The sequence below is a fragment of the Pholis gunnellus genome (assembly GCF_910591455.1).
Source record: "Pholis gunnellus genome assembly, chromosome: 3".
Lineage (NCBI taxonomy): Eukaryota > Metazoa > Chordata > Actinopteri > Perciformes > Pholidae > Pholis > Pholis gunnellus.
The window spans coordinates 5,585,459-5,605,651 of record NC_136529.1 but is presented as its reverse complement, the minus strand read 5'-3'; the positions used below and the strand labels follow the sequence as shown (position 1 = coordinate 5,605,651).

General features: G+C 40.3%; 1 protein-coding gene across 1 annotated transcript; it reads left to right on the top strand.

Moving 5' to 3' along the window:
* Window positions 1–1,488: 1,488 nt before the first annotated feature.
* On the top strand, window positions 1,489–18,258 carry LOC306715807 (scavenger receptor cysteine-rich domain-containing protein DMBT1-like; the record flags this gene model as incomplete). Its single annotated transcript, XM_079186284.1, has 12 exons — window positions 1,489–1,735; window positions 2,812–2,898; window positions 4,653–4,991; window positions 5,978–6,226; window positions 7,299–7,640; window positions 8,625–8,873; window positions 11,169–11,483; window positions 12,464–12,778; window positions 15,041–15,355; window positions 16,340–16,588; window positions 17,655–17,996; window positions 18,248–18,258. 12 exons carry the CDS (start codon window positions 1,489–1,491, stop codon window positions 18,256–18,258), a joined length of 3,060 nt encoding a protein of 1,019 aa, XP_079042410.1.
* Window positions 18,259–20,193: the final 1,935 nt, after the last annotated feature.

Sequence of the window (20,193 nt, the reverse complement as noted above, 5' to 3'; positions counted from 1 at the left end):
ATACCCCCAAATAAATGTATTACAACAAAATACAAAATACAAAATACTGGTGCCAGAAAATGTAACAAAATACATGTATTTTGTATTTAAAATATAGGAAATACTTTTTTCTAGATTTTCTGTTTTCTCACAATTTGGTATAGCAGAGCATTCAGGTTTGGGCTATAATGTACACAAAGCTCTGGTGAACCCCACAAAAAGGAAGAACAGTCACAGAATGTCAGTGTAACTAAGCAAAGCTATTGAAAGACAACAACTTGATTATGTATATATATATTTTTATTAATACAGCCCATAAACTTTGGCTTTGTATCAACAAGAAAATATTCATCACATATGACATACAAGCTCCCAATCTCCCTCTTCCTATAGCTAGTGTTAGTGAAAGAGGACACAGACTAGACTGAACTCAATAGACTTAAAATCAAACAAAGTATTTATTCTTAACAGGAGTATTCTGACGCAGCAGATCGATACGAGCTCGGACCTAAATCAAAACTATCTGTGACAGCAAAGAAAAAGGCGCTCCCCAAGGGAGAACACAAAACTATATAGTCCTTAAGGGCATTTTTGTGATTGGTTGACTATTGTTGGAGGCAGCTCTTGGTTTAAACTTTCTGAGAGCCTCATTGGTGCACAGGACGTCCGTCCCTACCGGCACCCGGATAGCCGCTCCAGCGATGAGTCAGATCAGTGTGTGTGTGTGTGTGTTTGAGAGTGCGTTCTGAGGCCAAGGTCGCTTAACTGCTTCTTTGTTGAAACTGTTATTTTGTACCAAGCAGTGGCAAGACCGGGAGTACCTGGTTTCTGCTATTGGTCAGTTAACGATGGGCCTCTGCGTGGGTGAGAATCACTGCAGCCTCACTCTGTGACTTACACTTAAAGACATATTATGATTACTGCACATAGCATATGGTTTAAGCTTCACTAAATGTGTTTACGAATACATAGTGTTTACAAATATATAGCAGTGTTTACAAATATATAGCATATTTGTTAAGCTTATTCTTAATGTGTTTACACTAGCTACTCGACTGATAAGTTATAAACTGGTTCAGCCAAAGATTTTATTTTGTCAATAATCCAAAATCACATTGGCTTTTTGTCGAGGGAAACGGTAAGAGGCTAACTTCCGGGTTGGCCTACAAAGATGTCATCCCCGCAGCACTCTCTAGATGGCTCCATTCCTGACCAATAACCTGTGAATCAACTCCCAATGTACCCAGCTCCATCTGTTAGTTTATACCTAGTTTTGTTACATTTTATCTCTTTTTACTTTCACCCCTAATTTACAAACATTGCATATCATAGAAATACACATTTTCTAGATAATTTATCGTTGCCTCAGAAGAATCATGTGTGAAGGGAGCGTATGATATGTAAGTTGATGATAAAGAAGCTAAATTATAATGTACAGTTGTATTCAACAGATGGGGCTTTTGGTCAATACTGCTGTTGACAGATATTTTGCTTTCACTTCAACTAGATATGACCGCAGTGAGACTGGTCAACTCTAACAGCAGCTGCTCTGGAAGAGTAGAGATCTTCCACAACGGCAACTGGGGGACGGTGTGTGATGACGTTTGGGATGTGAATGACGCTCAGGTGGTGTGTCGCCAGCTGGGCTGTGGCAGGGCTCTGTCAGCACCAGGAAGTGCACATTTTGGACAAGGCATTGGACCAATCTGGCTGGATGACCTTCAGTGTTCAGGGAATGAGTCCTCACTAACAGACTGTACTCACAGTGGATTAGGAACTCACAACTGCCCAGTGAGCATTTTTCCGTTGAAAAGACGTTTAAAAGACGTCTACGCCCACCGTTGAAAAGACGTTCAGAATTGGTTCAAAAGTGAAAGTTTTTTCGCCGACTATTCATAGACGGTGATTGAACGTTCACGCTTAGACCAGATTTCAACGGGATTTGCAAAACTACAATTTTTCGTCCTCTACATTGTGCTAATAGTATATCCTCATATCCTGCCCGTCGTCCTTGCTCCCTAACGTGCTCCCGCACGTCGTCCTTGCTCCCTAACGTGCTCCCGCCCGTCGTCCTAGCTCCCTAACACGCTCTACTTGCTCCCTAACGCGCTCCCACCCGTCCTCCTTGCTCCCTAACACGCTCCCGCCCGTCGTCCTTGCTCCCTAACATGCTCCCGCCCGTCGTCCTTGCTCCCTAACACGCTCTCCTTGCTCCCTAACACGCTCCCGCCCGTCGTCCTTGCTCCCTAACACGCTCCCGCCCGTCGTCCTTGCTCCCTAACACGCTCTCCTTGCTCCCTAACACGCTCCCGCCCGTCGTCCTTGCTCCCTAACACGCTCCCGCCCGTCGTCCTTGCTCCCTAACACGCTCTCCTTGCTCCGTAACACGCTCCCACACGTCCTCCTTGCTCCCTAACTCGCTCCCGCCCAAGCCGGGGCTTCCAGGCCTTATAAGCCGGGGCTTCCAGGCTAAGAACACTTGCCTGCAAGCCGGGGCTTCCAGGCTAAGAACACTTGCCTGCAAGCCGGGGCTTCCACTATTTCACTGAATGAACACTAAAGAGTCCTCAAGGGCACAAATTTATCAAGGCTGTGAAATACTCTTCTCATTTTAACAGCAGTTAAAACATTTATAAGTGAATGCATCTTATCAATGGATTTGGATTTTTATCAACAATAAAAATCACAGGTGATTAGTGACATCATCTGTCTCTAATAGCTAAAGGTGGGGTGTTTAATTCTCTCAGAATTTCGACATACTATGACTTTTCTAAGACTTTTTTCGACATACTATACTATGACCGTTTTCTGACATACTATGTGTTTTTATAGCCAAACTTGGCATGCCTCTGCTCAACGTCAGGATGGCGAGCGGTCTAAGGCGCAGCGTTCAGGTCGCAGTCTCCCCTGGAGGCATGGGTTCGAATCCCACTTCCAACAAGCACCTTTTATGACCTTTCAACAAGCTATATAAGGCATTTATGATATGTTGTATAAACATTACAGTGGAAGCTGTGTATCGGGAGGTAGAACAGGTTGTCCACTGATTGCAGGTTTGGGGTTCAATGCCTAACTTAGGCAACACACTGAAACTGCTATTTGCGTGTGTGAATGGGTTAATGAGGAGCAAGCATTACAACTTTTTGTCCTATAACTGATTCCTTTTAGTGTAGCCCACCTACCTCTTTACACTCTGTATTGTAAGTGTAGTTCAATTACTTTTCTGTATGTTCTGTCTTAATATATTTGTGCTACTGTAGGCAAATATGTATATGCGTACCTTTGATCCAAAATGTGTTTCCTGGTAATATTTGTCATATAAATTAAACAATTTGTGGAACTGAACAGGTAAAAACTGCCTAAATTAGCCTAACTTACTCTACTATGATTTTTTTCCGACATGCTATACTATGACTTTTTTATACCTTTTTTCAACATACATTATATATATATTATATATATACATTAAATACTCTCCAGCTGTTAAAGCCGACTGACAGCTGATCCAGCTGTGATCAGAGCCGCCATCAGAAGCAGACGTCGCTTCACGTGACGCAACTGAGGAAAGGAAGTCTCATGTATCTTAAAACATGTTTCCTCGTTTTCTCTCTCCTCGCATGATTTCAAAGGACACAAGTGAGGGAAACGGGAATCCGATTAAGAGCTTTGGGATGTACCCGTGGATGCAATAGGCCCTTATCATCGCTGCCATTTTGACATGTAATTGCAGGGTGAACACAGGTGTGTTTAAAAAAATGGCTCTGTTCCATTTAGGTGGCTGGGGCCCTGGTATTGTGCATACTGGCTCACTGGAATGAATTTGAAACTAAATAGAATGGGACCTTCATCAGTTTGATCAATCACACCTGTGTTTACCCTGCAATTATGTGTCAGATTGGCTGCTGTGAAAAGGACATATAAAGAGACTTGGGATGTACCATGTGTTAGGATTGGTGTCAATCATTTAGCAAGCCAGAAGAGTCTGCTTTGATGCAGTTTGTCACAATGCCTCTTTTGTCCTATTCAGCAAGTGTGGGTGTTATCTCCTGGATGTGGCCCATGATGAGGGGGACTCGTGGAATGCTGTTGCTCCTGCTAATTCAGACGTTAACAGGATGGACAGGTAAAGTAATTGATGTATCATCAGGTTGAAGTTTAAATTGTTCTTTACATAAAGCTGCACTAATTGATAGTTTTATATCCACAATGGATCAAATCATTTATTGTAATGTGAAGGGAGTTGCAGAGAGAATGGAAACCACAGATAATTAGTTTTCAGTGGCAAAGTTCTGATCAACCCGCTGTACACTACCTGCCCTCTCGCTCTAAGGAGTTTGCTTTACTAATCGAGATAGTAAAGCAATTTACCTCAAAACAATAGATACTTTGCCTCAAACTCTCGCTTTACTGCTGGGGGGCATCATTCAGGATAACTACAAATATTGACTGAATTCCAAACTTTTTAAACATAAAATTGGTACGGTTGGCGTGAAATGCAACCACAGAGGCTGAAAGACCAATGGGTACACGCACATTTCTGAGTAGGTTTTCCACAATTAGTTTGTTCTATTTCATCACTTATTTCTAAAGGTGGTCATACACTACCGAATCACACATTATCCTGAATTAAGTATCCGGTTTATCACATTTGTGTAATATCTATATTTTCACAGTTGCTCAAACATCTGGTGCAGCATTGAGTCCTGCAGTAAGACTGGTCAACGCTAACAGCAGCTGCTCTGGCAGAGTGGAGATCTTCCACAACGGCAATTGGGGGACGGTCTGTGACGACATTTGGGATTGGAATGACGCTCAGGTGGTGTGTCAACAGCTGGGCTGTGGCAGGGCTCTGTCAGCACCCGGAAATGCACATTTTGGACAAGGAAGTGGACCAATCTGGCTGGATGACCTTCAGTGTTCAGGAACTGAGTCATCACTAATGGACTGTACACACAGTGGATTAGGAACCCACAACTGTGTTCATGCTGAGGATGCTGGTGTCATCTGTGAAGGTAACTTTGCCAATGTAAATTAAAAAAAAGAAATGTTCTACACAAATGTAACTGTGAAATAGAATGAAATCAGTAACCATGTTTTTCTAAATTCTCGAAACATTACTGCAATAACGTGCTGCTGGAAATGGTCCTAAAACCCTGCAATGAATTGAATTTTTAGACTCATTGAAGTCAATGGGATTTCTGATAAAATGCCTGAAATAAGGTTTGTGGTTAACACAAGATTAAGAGATTTTAACATGTTGTTCAATGACATAAAATTCATCAGTAAATATCCCACTTGTGAAATTTGACGCTTTTAAGTTTCTTAAGAGATGGTTACTGACAAGTGCCTAAATGAGACTAATGAACATCATCATGCTGAACTATAGTCTGTCTTTAGCTCAGTGGTGGCGGCGTGAAGTCATGAGACAGTAGTGTAGTCTGTTTATTGTCTTAACATTATCTCTTCACTCATGCCGATTGCATCTATGATTTAAATGACGAAAAGTGGTTTTCAATTGTGAAGCTGATTTTAGGAAACAAAGTGTTAGTACCATAAACTGGTTCAGCCAAAGATTTTATTGTCAGTAATCCAAAATCACATTGGCTTTTTGTCGAGGGAAACGGTAAGAGGCTAACTTCCGGGTTGGCCTACAAAGATGTCATCCCTGCAGCACTCTCTAGATGGCTCCATTCCTGACCAATAACCTGTGAATCAACTCCCAATGTACCCAGCTCCATCTGTTAGTTTATACCTAGTTTTGTTACATTTTATCTCTTTTTACTTTCACACCTAATTTACAAACATTGCATATCATAGAAATGCACATTTTCTAGATAATTTATCGTTGCCTCAGAAGAATCGTGTGTGAAGGGAGTGTATGATATGTAAGTTGATGATGATGATAAAGAAGCTAAATTATAATGTACAGTTACATTCAAGAGATGGGGCTTTTGCTCAATACTGCTGTTGACAGATATTTTGCTTTCACTTCAACTAGATATGACCGCAGTGAGGCTGGTCAACTCTAACAGCAGCTGCTCTGGAAGAGTAGAGATCTTCCACAACGGCAACTGGGGGACGGTGTGTGACGACGTTTGGGATGTGAATGACGCTCAGGTGGTGTGTCGCCAGCTGGGCTGTGGCAGGGCTCTGTCAGCACCAGGAAGTGCACATTTTGGACAAGGCATTGGACCAATCTGGCTGGATGACCTTCAGTGTTCAGGGAATGAGTCATCACTAACGGACTGTACACACAGTGGATTAGGAACCCACAACTGTGGTCATTCTAAGGATGCTGGTGTCATCTGTGAAGGTAACTTTGTAAATCTACACAATTGTTTTTTGTTTTTTTTCGAACAAATATAACTGGAGACTTGAGAAAAAATATGGTTATTAATTTCATTCAATGTCACAAACGATGCAGTAATATAGTTAGAATAAAGTGCTGTTGGAAATGGTCTTAAAACCAGTGGCAGGCCATGCATTTTATACTTGGGCCATCAGTGCTGTCCTACTACAGTTGAACCACCTCCTAATAACCGCACTATTACGCAGCATGACGGAATGCTTCGTCATTAACGTGCAATGCGTTTAGTCAAAATCAATGTAATTAACACCATGACGAGAACAAACTCAAGAACCAGTCTCGTACATTTCTTTGACAACAAAGCGGGTAGAATAACATAAAACCCAAATAACATGATTCAACAGGCCTCTGCACATTCTAGCAAAATTACGTTGCTAAAACACTCATTCCGTCCCACACTCGGGCACGGGGCCATTAAAATATTATTCACGTCAGAGAAAACAATATTAACAATTTCATAAAAACGATACAATAAAAATAGTTTAAACGGTAGTAATGATACTGCAGATGAAAAAGCAGTTTTTCAGAGTATGGAAACCACAGATAATTAGTTTTCAGTGGCAAAGTTCTGATCAACCCGCTGTACACTACCTGCCCTCTCGCTCTAAGGAGTTTGCTTTACTAATCGAGATAGTATAGCAATTTACCTCAAAACAATAGATACTTTGCCTCAAACTCTCACTTTACTGCTGGGGGGCATCATTCAGGATAACTACAAATATTGACTGAATTCCAAACTTTTTAAACATAAAATTGGTACGGTTGGCGTGAAATGCAACCACAGAGGCTGAAAGACCAATGGGTACACGCACATTTCTGAGTAGGTTTTCCACAATTAGTTTGTTCTATTTCATCACTTATTTCTAAAGGTGGTCATACACTACCAAATCACACATTATCCTGAATTAAGTATCCGGTTTATCACATTTGTGTAATATCTATATTTTCACAGTTCCTCAAACATCTGGTGCAGCATTGAGTCCTGCAGTAAGACTGGTCAACGCTAACAACAGCAGCTGCTCTGGCAGAGTGGAGATCTTCCACAACGGCAATTGGGGGACGGTCTGTGACGACATTTGGGATTGGAATGACGCTCAGGTGGTGTGTCAACAGCTGGGCTGTGGCAGGGCTCTGTCAGCACCTGGAAATGCACATTTTGGACAAGGAAGTGGACCAATCTGGCTGGATGACCTTCAGTGTTCAGGAACTGAGTCATCACTAACGGACTGTACACACAGTGGATTAGGAACCCACAACTGTGTTCATGCTGAGGATGCTGGTGTCATCTGTGAAGGTAACTTTGCCCATGTAAATTAAAAAAAAGAAATGTTCTACACAAATGTAACTGTGAAATAGAATGAAATCAGTAACCATGTTTTTCTAAATTCTCAAAACATTACTGCAATAAAGTGCTGCTGGAAATGGTCCTAAAACCCTGCAATGAATTGAATTTTTAGACTCATTGAAGTCAATGGGATTTGATAAAATGCCTGAAATAAGGTTTGTGGTTAACACAAGATTAAGAGATTTTAACATTTTGTTCAATGACATAAAATTCATCAGTAAATATCCCACTTGTGAAATTTGAAGCTTTTAAGTTTGTTAAGAGATGGTTACTGACAAGTGCCTAAATGAGACTAATGAACATCATCATGCTGAACTATAGTCTGTCTTTAGCTCAGTGGTGGCGGCGTGAAGTCATGAGACAGTAGTGTAGTCTGTTTATTGTCTTAACATTATCTCTTCACTCATGCTGATTGCATCTATGATTTAAATGACGAAAAGTGGTTTAAAATTGTGAAGCTGATTTTAGGAAAAGAAATGTGTTAGTACCATAAACTGGCTCAGCCAAAGATTTTATTGTCAATAATCCAAAATCAAATTGGCTTTTTGTCGAGGGAAACGGTAAGAGGCTAACTTCCGGGTTGGCCTACAAAGATGTCATCCCCGCAGCACTCTCTAGATGGCTCCATTCCTGACCAATAACCCGTGAATCAACTCCCAATGTACCCAGCTCCATCTGTTAGTTTATACCTAGTTTTGTTACATTTTATCTTTTTACTTTCACACCTAATTTACAAACATTGCATATCATAGAAATGCACATTTTCTAGATAATTTATCGTTGCCTCAGAAGAATCATGTGTGAAGGGAGAGTATGATATGTAAGTTGATGATGATGATAAAGAAGCTAAATTATAATGTACAGTTACATTCAAGAGATGGGGCTTTTGCTCAATACTGCTGTTGACAGATATTTTGCTTTCACTTCAACTAGATATGACCGCAGTGAGGCTGGTCAACTCTAACAGCAGCTGCTCTGGAAGAGTAGAGATCTTCCACAACAGCAACTGGGGGACGGTGTGTGACGACGTTTGGGATGTGAATGACGCTCAGGTGGTGTGTCGCCAGCTGGGCTGTGGCAGGGCTCTGTCAGCACCAGGAAGTGCACATTTTGGACAAGGCATTGGACCAATCTGGCTGGATGACCTTCAGTGTTCAGGAAATGAGTCATCACTAACGGACTGTACACACAGTGGATTAGGAACCCACAACTGTGGTCATTCTAAGGATGCTGGTGTCATCTGTGGAGGTAACTTTGTACATCTCCACATTTCTTTTTTTCTGAACAAAAATAACTGAAGAATTTAGAAAAAACATAATTTTCATTCAATTTCACAAATGACACAGTAATATAGTTACAATAAAGTGCTGCTGGAAATAGTCCTAAAACCAGTGGCAGGCCATGTATTTTATACTTGGGCCATCGGTCCTGTCCTAATACAGTTGAACCACCTCCTAATAACTTCACTATTACCCAGCGTGAAGGGATGCTTCGTCATTAACGGGCAATGCATTTAGTCAAAATCAATGTATTTAACACCATGATGAGAACACACTCACAAGAACCAGTCTCATACATTTATTTGACAACAAAGCGGGTAGAATACCATAAAACCCAAATAACATGATTCAACAGGCCTCTGTCCAGCAAAATTACGTTGCTAAAACACTCATTCCGTCCCACACTCAAGGGCACGGGGCCATTCAAATATTATTCCCATCAGAGAATACGATAACTATTTCATAAAAACGATACAATAAAAATAATTTTAACGCTACTGCAGATGTAAAATGAAAAAGCGGTTCACTTACCAAAGCTGCTGTTCACTATTTAAAGACAAAGTCCGTCTTCACTTTGATTACAAAGAGTTCAATGCCACGGTTGTACAGTACATCGGTGCGGTTCAGTTCCAGCAAGAGGTTCTTCTCTATTCATGGATGCCAGAGATGACAGTCGAGCCTCCAGTTGTACTTCTTGAATACGTAGTAATGCGATTGAGGGCTGAAAGTGTCCGCTCGACAGAGGCAGTAGATATTGGGATTGTCGCCACCAAACATGCTAAAAATGTAATGTCACGTAAAAACGTCTTTCATATCTTTAAACTTTAACTCTTACTACTACAAAGTTATGAACGCTAGTTTCGCAACAGTCACGCTAGCCCACTGACCAATCAAGCCGCACGTTAATGAAGACGTACTTTGGTAGGCCAGCTAGAAGGCTCTGACATGTCAAACTAAAAATCTGATTAGTTGAAGACTATGACAATCAACAATATCGTCCCCATTTACCTAAACTGCGAAGGGATTTAGTTGCAATTCTGAAGGAGTTCGGGCAGATTTTTTTTTTCCTTGGAGACAACATGGGGGCGAAATATGATTGGATAAAAGCTCTACTTAAAACGAGTTGCACTGGAAGCGGCGCAACTTAGGAATACTGTAACTATTCAATGAGATAATAAGCTAATGGGGGGGGGGGGGGGAATATTTAGAATACATGTAGTGTATTTATGAAAACAAATTTAATTATAAAATACCTATAACTTTGGGATTCTGTCTAGTCACGCAAAGGCCTTGCTGGCCCTGATGGCCCACCACTGCCTAAAACCCAGCTGTGAGTTTAGTTTTTACACTCATGGATGTCAAAGGCATTTTTGACTGGGTTTTTGGTAAGATGCCTAAATAAGGTCTGTGGTTAACACGAGATTAAGAGATTTTAGCATTTTGTTCTAGGACATAAAATACGTCTGTAAATATCCCACTTGTGAAATTTGAAGCTTTTAGGTTTCTTAAAAAAGATAGTATCTAACCAGTACCTAAATTAGACCATTGAACATCATCATGCTGAACTATAGTCTGCCTTTTAGCTTACAGTTGATGGCGGGATGAAGTCATGAGACGGTGGTGTAGTTTGTTTGTTGTCTTGACGTTATGTCTTTGCTTCTGCCAATTGCATCGATGATTTAAATGATAAAAGTGGTGTTCATTTGAGAAGATTATCTTCGTGAACAAAACATGTTGGTGTCATAAACTGGTTTAGCCACAGAGCTGATTTCCTGCAATAATCCAAAATCACATTGGCTTTTGTGAGGCCAGTGTGAGGCCTACAAAAAATGTCATCCTCGCAGCACTCTCTAGATATCTCCATCATCCTGACCAATAACCTGTGAATCAACTCTCAATGTACCCAGCTCCATCTGTCAAAGTTTATACTTAGTTTTGTTTCTTTTTATCTCAAGCTCTTTTACTTTACCCCTAATTTACATCCATTGTATGGAATATTGCGTATCATAGAACCCCACATTTTCCAGATAATTTCTCATCTTTACCTCAGAAGAATCATGTGTGAAGGGAGAGTATGATATGTAAGGGTTCATAATAAAGAAGCTAAATGAAGTTCAGTTACTTTGAGGAGATGGGGCTTTTGGTCAATACTGCTGTTGCCATATGTTGACAGATATTTTGCTTTCAATTCAACTAGATATGGCCACAGTGAGACTGGTCAACTCTAACAGCAGCTGCTCTGGCAGAGTGGAGATCTTTCACAACGGCAACTGGGGGACGGTGTGTGACGACATTTGGGATTGGAATGACGCTCAGGTGGTGTGTCAACAGCTGGGCTGTGGCAGGGCTCTGTCAGCACCAAGAAATGCACATTTTGGACAAGGCATTGGACCAATCTGGCTGGATGACCTTCAGTGTTCAGGAACTGAGTCATCACTAAAAGACTGTACACACAGAGGATTAGGAACCCACAACTGTGGTCATTCTGAGGATGCTGGTGTCGTCTGTGGAGGTAACTTTGTCCCTCTAAATTTAAAAAAAATGTTCTAAACAAATATAACTGGAGAATTTAGAAAAACATGGTTACTGATTTCATTCTATTTCACAAACGATACTGCAAAAAAGTGCTGCTGGGAATGGTCCTAAAACCCTGCTGTGAGTTGACTTTTTAGACTCATGGAAGTCAATGGGATTTTTGATAAGATGCCTGAAATAAGGTTTGAGGTTAACACAAGATTAAGAGATTTTAACATGTTGTTCAATGACATAAAATTCATCAGTAAATATCCCACTTGTGAAATTTGAAGCTTTTAAGTTTCTTAAGAGATGGTTGCTGACAAGTGCCTAAATGAGACTAATGAACATCATGCTGAACTATAGTCTCTTTAGCTCAGTGGTGGTGGCGTGAAGTCATGAGACAGTAGTGTAGTCTGTTTATTGTCTTAACATTATCTCTTCACTCATGCCGATTGCATCTATGATTTAAATGACGAAAAGGGGTTTTCAATTGTGAAGATGATTTTAGGAAACAAAATGCATTAGTGCCATGAACTGGTTCAGCCAAAGATTTTATTTTGTCAATAATCCAAAATCACATTGGCTTTTTGTCGAGGGAAACGGTAAGAGGCTAACTTCCGGGTTGGCCTACAAAGATGTCATCCCTGCAGCACTCTCTAGATAGCTCCATTCCTGACCAATAACCTGTGAATCAACTCCCAATGTACCCAGCTCCATCTGTTAGTTTATACCTAGTTTTGTTACATTTTATCTCTTTACTTTCACCCCTAATTTACAAACATTGCATATCATAGAAATACACATTTTCTAGATAATTTATCGTTGCCTCAGAAGAATCATGTGTGAAGGGAGAGTATGATATGTAAGTTGATGATGATGATAAAGAAGCTAAATTATAATGTACAGTTACATTCAAGAGATGGGGCTTTTGCTCAATACTGCTGTTGACAGATATTTTGCTTTCACTTCAACTAGATATGACCGCAGTGAGGCTGGTCAACTCTAACAGCAGCTGCTCTGGAAGAGTAGAGATCTTCCACAACGGCAACTGGGGGACGGTGTGTGACGACGTTTGGGATGTGAATGACGCTCAGGTGGTGTGTCGCCAGCTGGGCTGTGGCAGGGCTCTGTCAGCACCAGGAAGTGCACATTTTGGACAAGGCATTGGACCAATCTGGCTGGATGACCTTCAGTGTTCAGGGAATGAGTCCTCACTAACGGACTGTACACACAGTGGATTAGGAACCCACAACTGTGGTCATTCTAAGGATGCTGGTGTCATCTGTGAAGGTAACTTTGTAAATCTACACAATTGTTTTTTGTTTTTTTTCGAACAAATATAACTGGAGACTTGAGAAAAAATATGGTTATTAATTTCATTCAATGTCACAAACGATGCAGTAATATAGTTAGAATAAAGTGCTGTTGGAAATGGTCTTAAAACCAGTGGCAGGCCATGCATTTTATACTTGGGCCATCAGTGCTGTCCTACTACAGTTGAACCACCTCCTAATAACCGCACTATTACGCAGCATGACGGAATGCTTCGTCATTAACGGGCAATGCGTTTAGTCAAAATCAATGTAATTAACACCATGACAAGAACAAACTCAAGAACCAGTCTCGTACATTTCTTTGACAACAAAGCGGGTAGAATAACATAAAACCCAAATAACATGATTCAACAGGCCTCTGCACATTCTAGCAAAATTACGTTGCTAAAACACTCATTCCGTCCCACACTCGGGCACAGGGCCATTAAAATATTATTCACATCAGAGAAAACAATATTAACAATTTCATAAAAACAATACAATAAATATAGTTTAAATGGTAGTAATGATACTGCAGATGAAAAAGCAGTTCACTTTCCAAAGCTGCTGTTCACTATTTAAAGACAAAGTCCATCCTCTCTTTGATTACAAAGAGTTCAATGCCACGGTTGTACAGTAAATCGGTGCGGTTCAGTTCCAGCAAGAGTACATTCTTTATTCATGGACGCCAGAGAAGACAGTCGAGCCTCCCCAGTTTTACTTCTTGAATACGTAGTAATGTGATTGAGGGCTGAAAGTGTCCGCTCGACAGAGGCAGTAGATATTGGGATTGTCTCCACCAAACTTGCCAAAATGTAATGTCACGTAAAATCATCTTGCATGTCTTTAAACTTTAACTCTTACTACTACAAAGATATGCTCGCTAGTTTCACAACAGTCACGCTAGCCCACTGACCAATCAAGCCGCACGTTGATAAAGACTTACTTCGGTAGGCCAGCTAGAAGGCTCTGACATGTCAAACTAAAAATCTGATTAGTTGAAGACAATGACAATCAACAATATCGTCCCCAGTTACCTAAACTGCAAATGGATTTAGTTGCAATTCTGAAGGAGTTCGGGCAGATTTTTTTTTTTCCTTGGAGACAACATGGGGGCGAAATATGATTGGATAAAAGCTCTACTTAAAACGAGTTGCACTGGAAGCGGCGCAACTTAGGAATACTGTAACTATTCAATGAGATAATAAGCTAATGGGTGAAAAAATATTTAGAATACATGTAGTGTATTTCTGAAAACTAATTTAATTATAAAATACCTATAACTTTGGGATTCTGTCTAGTCACGCAAAGAAGGCCTTGCTGGCCCTGACGGCCCACCACTGCCTAAAACCCAGCTGTGAGTTTAGTTTTTACACTCATGGATGTCGAAGGCATTTTTGACTGGGTTTTTGGTAAGATGCCTAAATAAGGTCTGTGGTTAACACGAGATTAAGAGATTTTAGCATTTTGTTCTAGGACATAAAATAAGTCTGTAAATATCCCACTTGTGAAATTTGAAGCTTTTAGGTTTCTTAAAAAAGATAGTATCTAACAAGTACCTAAATTAGACCATTGAACATCATCATGCTGAACTATAGTCTGCTTTTAGCTTACCGTTGATGGCGGGATGAAGTCATGAGACGGTGGTGTAGTTTGTTTGTTGTCTTGACGTTATGTCTTTGCTTCTGCCAATTGCATCGATGATTTAAATGATAAAAGTGGTGTTCATTTGAGAAGATTATCTTCGTGAACAAAACATGTTGGTGTCATAAACTGGTTTAGCCACAGAGCTGATTTCCTGCAATAATCACATTGGCTTTTTCTCCAGGGAACCAGTGTGAGGCCAACTTCCGGGTTGGCCTACAAAAATGTCATCTTCGCAGCACTCTAGATATCTCAATCATCCTGACCAATAACCTGTGAATCAACTCTCAATGTACCCAGCTCCATCTGTCAAAGTTTATACTTAGTTTTGTTTCTTTTTATCTCAAGCTCTTTTACTTTACCCCTAATTTACATCCATTGTATGAAATATTGCGTATCATAGAACCCCACATTTTCCAGATAATTTCTCATCTTTACCTCAGAAGAATCATGTGTGAAGGGAGAGTATGATATGCAAGAGTTCGTAATAATAATAAAGAAGCTAAATGAAGTTCAGTTACTTTGAGGAGATGGGGCTTTTGCTCAATACTGCTGTTGCATATGTTGACAGATATTTTGTTTTCACTTCAACTAGATATGACTACAGTGAGACTGGTCAACACTAACAGCAGCTGCTCTGGCAGAGTGGAGATCTTCCACAACGGCAATTGGGGGACGGTGTGTGACGACATTTGGGATTGGAATGACGCTCAGGTGGTGTGTCACCAGCTGGGCTGTGGCAGGGCTCTGTCAGCACCAGGAAATGCACATTTTGGACAAGGCATTGGACCAATCTGGCTGGATGACCTTCAGTGTTCAGGAACTGAGTCATCACTAACAGACTGTACACACAGTGGATTAGGAACCCACAACTGTGGTCATTCTGAGGATGCTGGTGTCATCTGTGAAGGTAACTTTGTCCCTCTAAATTAAAAAAAAAATGTTCTACACAAATATAACTGAAATAGAATGAAATCAGTAACCATGTTTTTCTAAATTCTCCAAACAATACTGCAATAACGTGCTGCTGGAAATGGTCCTAAAACCCTGCAATGAATTGAATTTTTAGACTCATTGAAGTCAATGGGATTTTTGATAAAATGCCTGAAATAAGGTTTGTGGTTAACACAAGATTAAGAGATTTTAACATGTTGTTCAATGACATAAAATTCATCAGTAAATATCCCACTTGTGAAATTTGAAGCTTTTAAGTTTGTTAAGAGATGGTTACTGACAAGTGCCTAAATGAGACTAATGAACATCATGCTGAACTATAGTCTGTCTTTAGCTCAGTGGTGGCGGCGTGAAGTCATGAGACAGTAGTGTAGTCTGTTTATTGTCTTAACATTATCTCTTCACTCATGCTGATTGCATCTATGATTTAAATGACGAAAAGGGGTTTTCAATTGTGAAGATGATTTTTAGGAAACAAAATGCGTTCGTACCATAAACTGGTTCAGCCAAAGATTTTATTTTGTCAATAATCCAAAATCACATTGGCTTTTTGTCGAGGGAAACGGTAAGAGGCTAACTTCCGGGTTGGCCTACAAAGATGTCATCCCTGCAGCACTCTCTAGATAGCTCCATTCCTGACCAATAACCTGTGAATCAACTCCCAATGTACCCAGCACCATCTGTTAGTTTATACCTAGTTTTGTTACATTTTATCTCTTTTTACTTTCACACCTAATTTACAAACATTGCATATCATAGAAATACACATTTTCTAGATAATTTATCGTTGCCTCAGAAGAATCATGTGTGAAGGGAGAGTATGATATGTAAGTTGATGATAATGATAAAGAAGCTAAATTATAATGTACAGTTACATTCAAGAGATGGGGCTTTTGGTCAATACTGCTGTTGACAGATATTTTGCTTTCACTTCAACTAGATATGACCGCAGTGAGGCTGGTCAACTCTAACAGCAGCTGCTCTGGAAGAGTAGAGATCTTCCACAACAGCAACTGGGGGACGGTGTGTGACGACGTTTGGGATGTGAATGACGCTCAGGTGGTGTGTCGCCAGCTGGGCTGTGGCAGGGCTCTGTCAGCACCAGGAAGTGCACATTTTGGACAAGGCATTGGACCAATCTGGCTGGATGACCTTCAGTGTTCAGGGAATGAGTCATCACTAACGGACTGTACACACAGTGGATTAGGAACCCACAACTGTGGTCATTCTAAGGATGCTGGTGTCATCTGTGAAGGTAACTTTGTAAATCTACACAATTGTTTTTTGTTTTTTTTCGAACAAATATAACTGGAGACTTGAGAAAAAATATGGTTATTAATTTCATTCAATGTCACAAATGATGCAGTAATATAGTTACAATAAAGTGCTGTTGGAAATGGTCTTAAAACCAGTGGCAGGCCATGCATTTTATACTTGGGCCATCAGTGCTGTCCTACTACAGTTGAACCACCTCCTAATAACCGCACTATTACGCAGCATGACAGAATGTTAACGGGCAATGCATTTAGTCAAAATCAATGTAATTAACACCATGATGAGAACAAACTCAAGAACCAGTCGCGTACATTTCTTTGACAACAAAGCGGGTAGAATAACATAAAACCCAAATAACATGATTCAACAGGCCTCTGCACATTCTAGCAAAATTACGTTGCTAAAACACTCATTCCGTCCCACACTCGGGCACAGGGCCATTAAAATATTATTCACGTCAGAGAAAACAATATTAACAATTTCATAAAAACGATACAATAAAAATAGTTTAAACGGTAGTAATGATACTGCAGATGAAAAAGCAGTTTTTCAGAGAGTATGGAAACCACAGATAATTAGTTTTCAGTGGCAAAGTTCTGATCAACCCGCTGTACACTACCTGCCCTCTCGCTCTAAGGAGTTTGCTTTACTAATCAAGATAGTAAAGCAATTTACCTCAAAACAATAGATACTTTGCCTCAAATTCTCGCTTTACTGCTGGGGGGCATCATTCAGGATAACTACAAATATTGACTGAATTCCAAACTTTTTAAACATAAAATTGGTACGGTTGGCGTGAAATGCAACCACAGAGGCTGAAAGACCAATGGGTACACGCACATTTCTGAGTAGGTTTTCCACAATTAGTTTGTTCTATTTCATCACTTATTTCTAAAGGTGGTCATACACTACCAAATCACACATTATCCTGAATTAAGTATCCGGTTTATCACATTTGTGTAATATCTATATTTTCACAGTTCCTCAAACATCTGGTGCAGCATTGAGTCCTGCAGTAAGACTGGTCAACGCTAACAACAGCAGCTGCTCTGGCAGAGTGGAGATCTTCCACAATGGCAATTGGGGGACGGTCTGTGACGACATTTGGGATTGGAATGACGCTCAGGTGGTGTGTCAACAGCTGGGCTGTGGCAGGGCTCTGTCAGCACCAGGAAGTGCACATTTTGGACAAGGAAGTGGACCAATCTGGCTGGATGACCTTCAGTGTTCAGGAACTGAGTCATCACTAATGGACTGTACACACAGTGGATTAGGAACCCACAACTGTGTTCATGCTGAGGATGCTGGTGTCGTCTGTGAAGGTAACTTTGTAGATCTACACATTTTCTTTTTTCTGTTTCAATAAAACTGAACAATTACTAAAACAAAAACATGGTTATTAATTTAACCTCGCAGGTTTGCAGTAGAAGGACATCTGTTAACACAACCATTGGACCAATAACCTGTGTGTGTGTATTTGTGTGTATAGATATATCTATCGCATCAAAGCTGTCGTCTGAGCACAGTGAACTGTTCTGAATTTATAACCGTTTCCTTTTGTCTTGATCTTTAGGGGAGGACTGACTGAATGCTGTGTACATGTTTATAGATTTAAATGTATACGAAATGACAAAAAAAAATAAAATCAATATTCACTCTTATTTCATTCAATCATTTCTCTGCTACGCTGCTCAAAATCAACATATTTGGTATATTACATATATTACTTGATATCTAAGCTGTTTTAGCTGTTCTGCACCCTTGCAAAATGAATCCGCGTTTAATGTGGGGTACATGGAGACAAGACTATCGCACATGCTCAAACTCGCCCTAACTTAAGTGAGGGACTAGCACAGGCTAACATGCTAAAAATTACACATCCTTCAGTAACATTTAGCCAACAGATTTAGCATAAAACTACTCATTAAAACCTACCGATTTTGATGCCCAGGAGCCAGAAAATACTAGGAAATGCTATCTTATTCGTGTATCTAGCGCTACACGATCAGTGTTAATACAATACTTAACCACTAAACTACAACATGAAACTGTTGGGGTCAAAATCTAAATGACTGATAATATGTGCTTACAAAGTCTGGTGTCCTTATGTGGTCCTCGTTGTGTGAACTTCCTCTGACATTAAGTGCCACCACTGTGTAGTCTATCCGAAAGGACACTCGGCACTGCTTGTAATGATAAGTTGTAGACGGCTTCGATACTTCATGGCGGTGTCCCATTATAAAAGTGACCTTTGTACTAGAACTAATTGTTAAAGTGTCCAGATATGGAACTGTATGAAGGCAATTCGTGTTATCCTTTTGTGACGTATATTGCCTGTGACACTTTACTTAGTATAAATATCAGAGGCTCGGCGACTTATCTCAGAGCAGCCTTGATCCACGTATACTGTATGTGAATCAACTGTCTCCTTCTTCGCAAAGAATAAATGTCCTGTTTAATTGTTACCACGGCTTGAGTGAATTTTTCTAACAAACTCATTAGCCTTCTCCAAAATGATTGTGTAAATGTTGCGCCCGAAGTTATTCATTTGATATTTTGTGCACTTTGCCTGTCAGAAATTGCGAGCAGCTCGAGCCATGCTCATGTTACAGGACTCTGTTTGAAATTGCCGGACAGATGTCACTAACCCAAGAAAGCCGGAAAAATTATGAGGCAGGCAAACGTGTGGCTTGTCTTCTCAACTATGAGAAGACTCTGCATGTGCAGATACAAGTTGTGAGGCAAAACCGCAGTGCCAATTGGGTATTGTCTCGTATGCCTAGAGTTAGCCAGGTTGAATTTGATAGCACTGGCCATCTTATTGACGTGCTTTTTAAAATGCAATTATTTAAAATCTGACACCACCTTGATCTTTTCTCCTTAACAAAAACATTAGGTTTCTTTATGTTCAGCTGTAAACATGAATTGCTAAACCAGATACATGGAGTCAATGGTTGCTGTTAGTTCAATATAAAGAGCATGTGTCATCAACATACGTTTGACAGATTGGCAGACTAAAGGCAGGTCACAAGCTAAACAAAATGGGACCCAGTATTGATCCTTGAGGCACACCATTGTTCCAGTGAAGGCATGTTGAGTATTTCCAATACATCCACTTGGCTTCTTGTTCTCTCCGCCAGGATGATCATGCGATCGGTGCAGTGAATGTGCATCTGTAGCATTTCCCTGTTTGTCCACGGCCGCTCTTGCGTTCCTCTGCAACAAATGGCATTCTATTTTTAGTACCTGTTTATGGCTGCATGCCAGTGGTGTATAGTAACGAAGTAAAAATACTTTGTTACTGTACTTAAGTAGTTTTTTTGGATATCTGTACTTTACTTTACTATTTATATTTCTGTTGACTTTTACTTCACTATATTTTGCAAAGAAAACTCATACTTTGACTCGGATACATTTCCCCTGAAACCTTCGTTACTCGCTTTAGAAAAAAAATGAATCATGAGACCAACGTCGGGGACTGTGGTGAAACACAGACCGCAAGCAAGCAGGTTTGGCGAA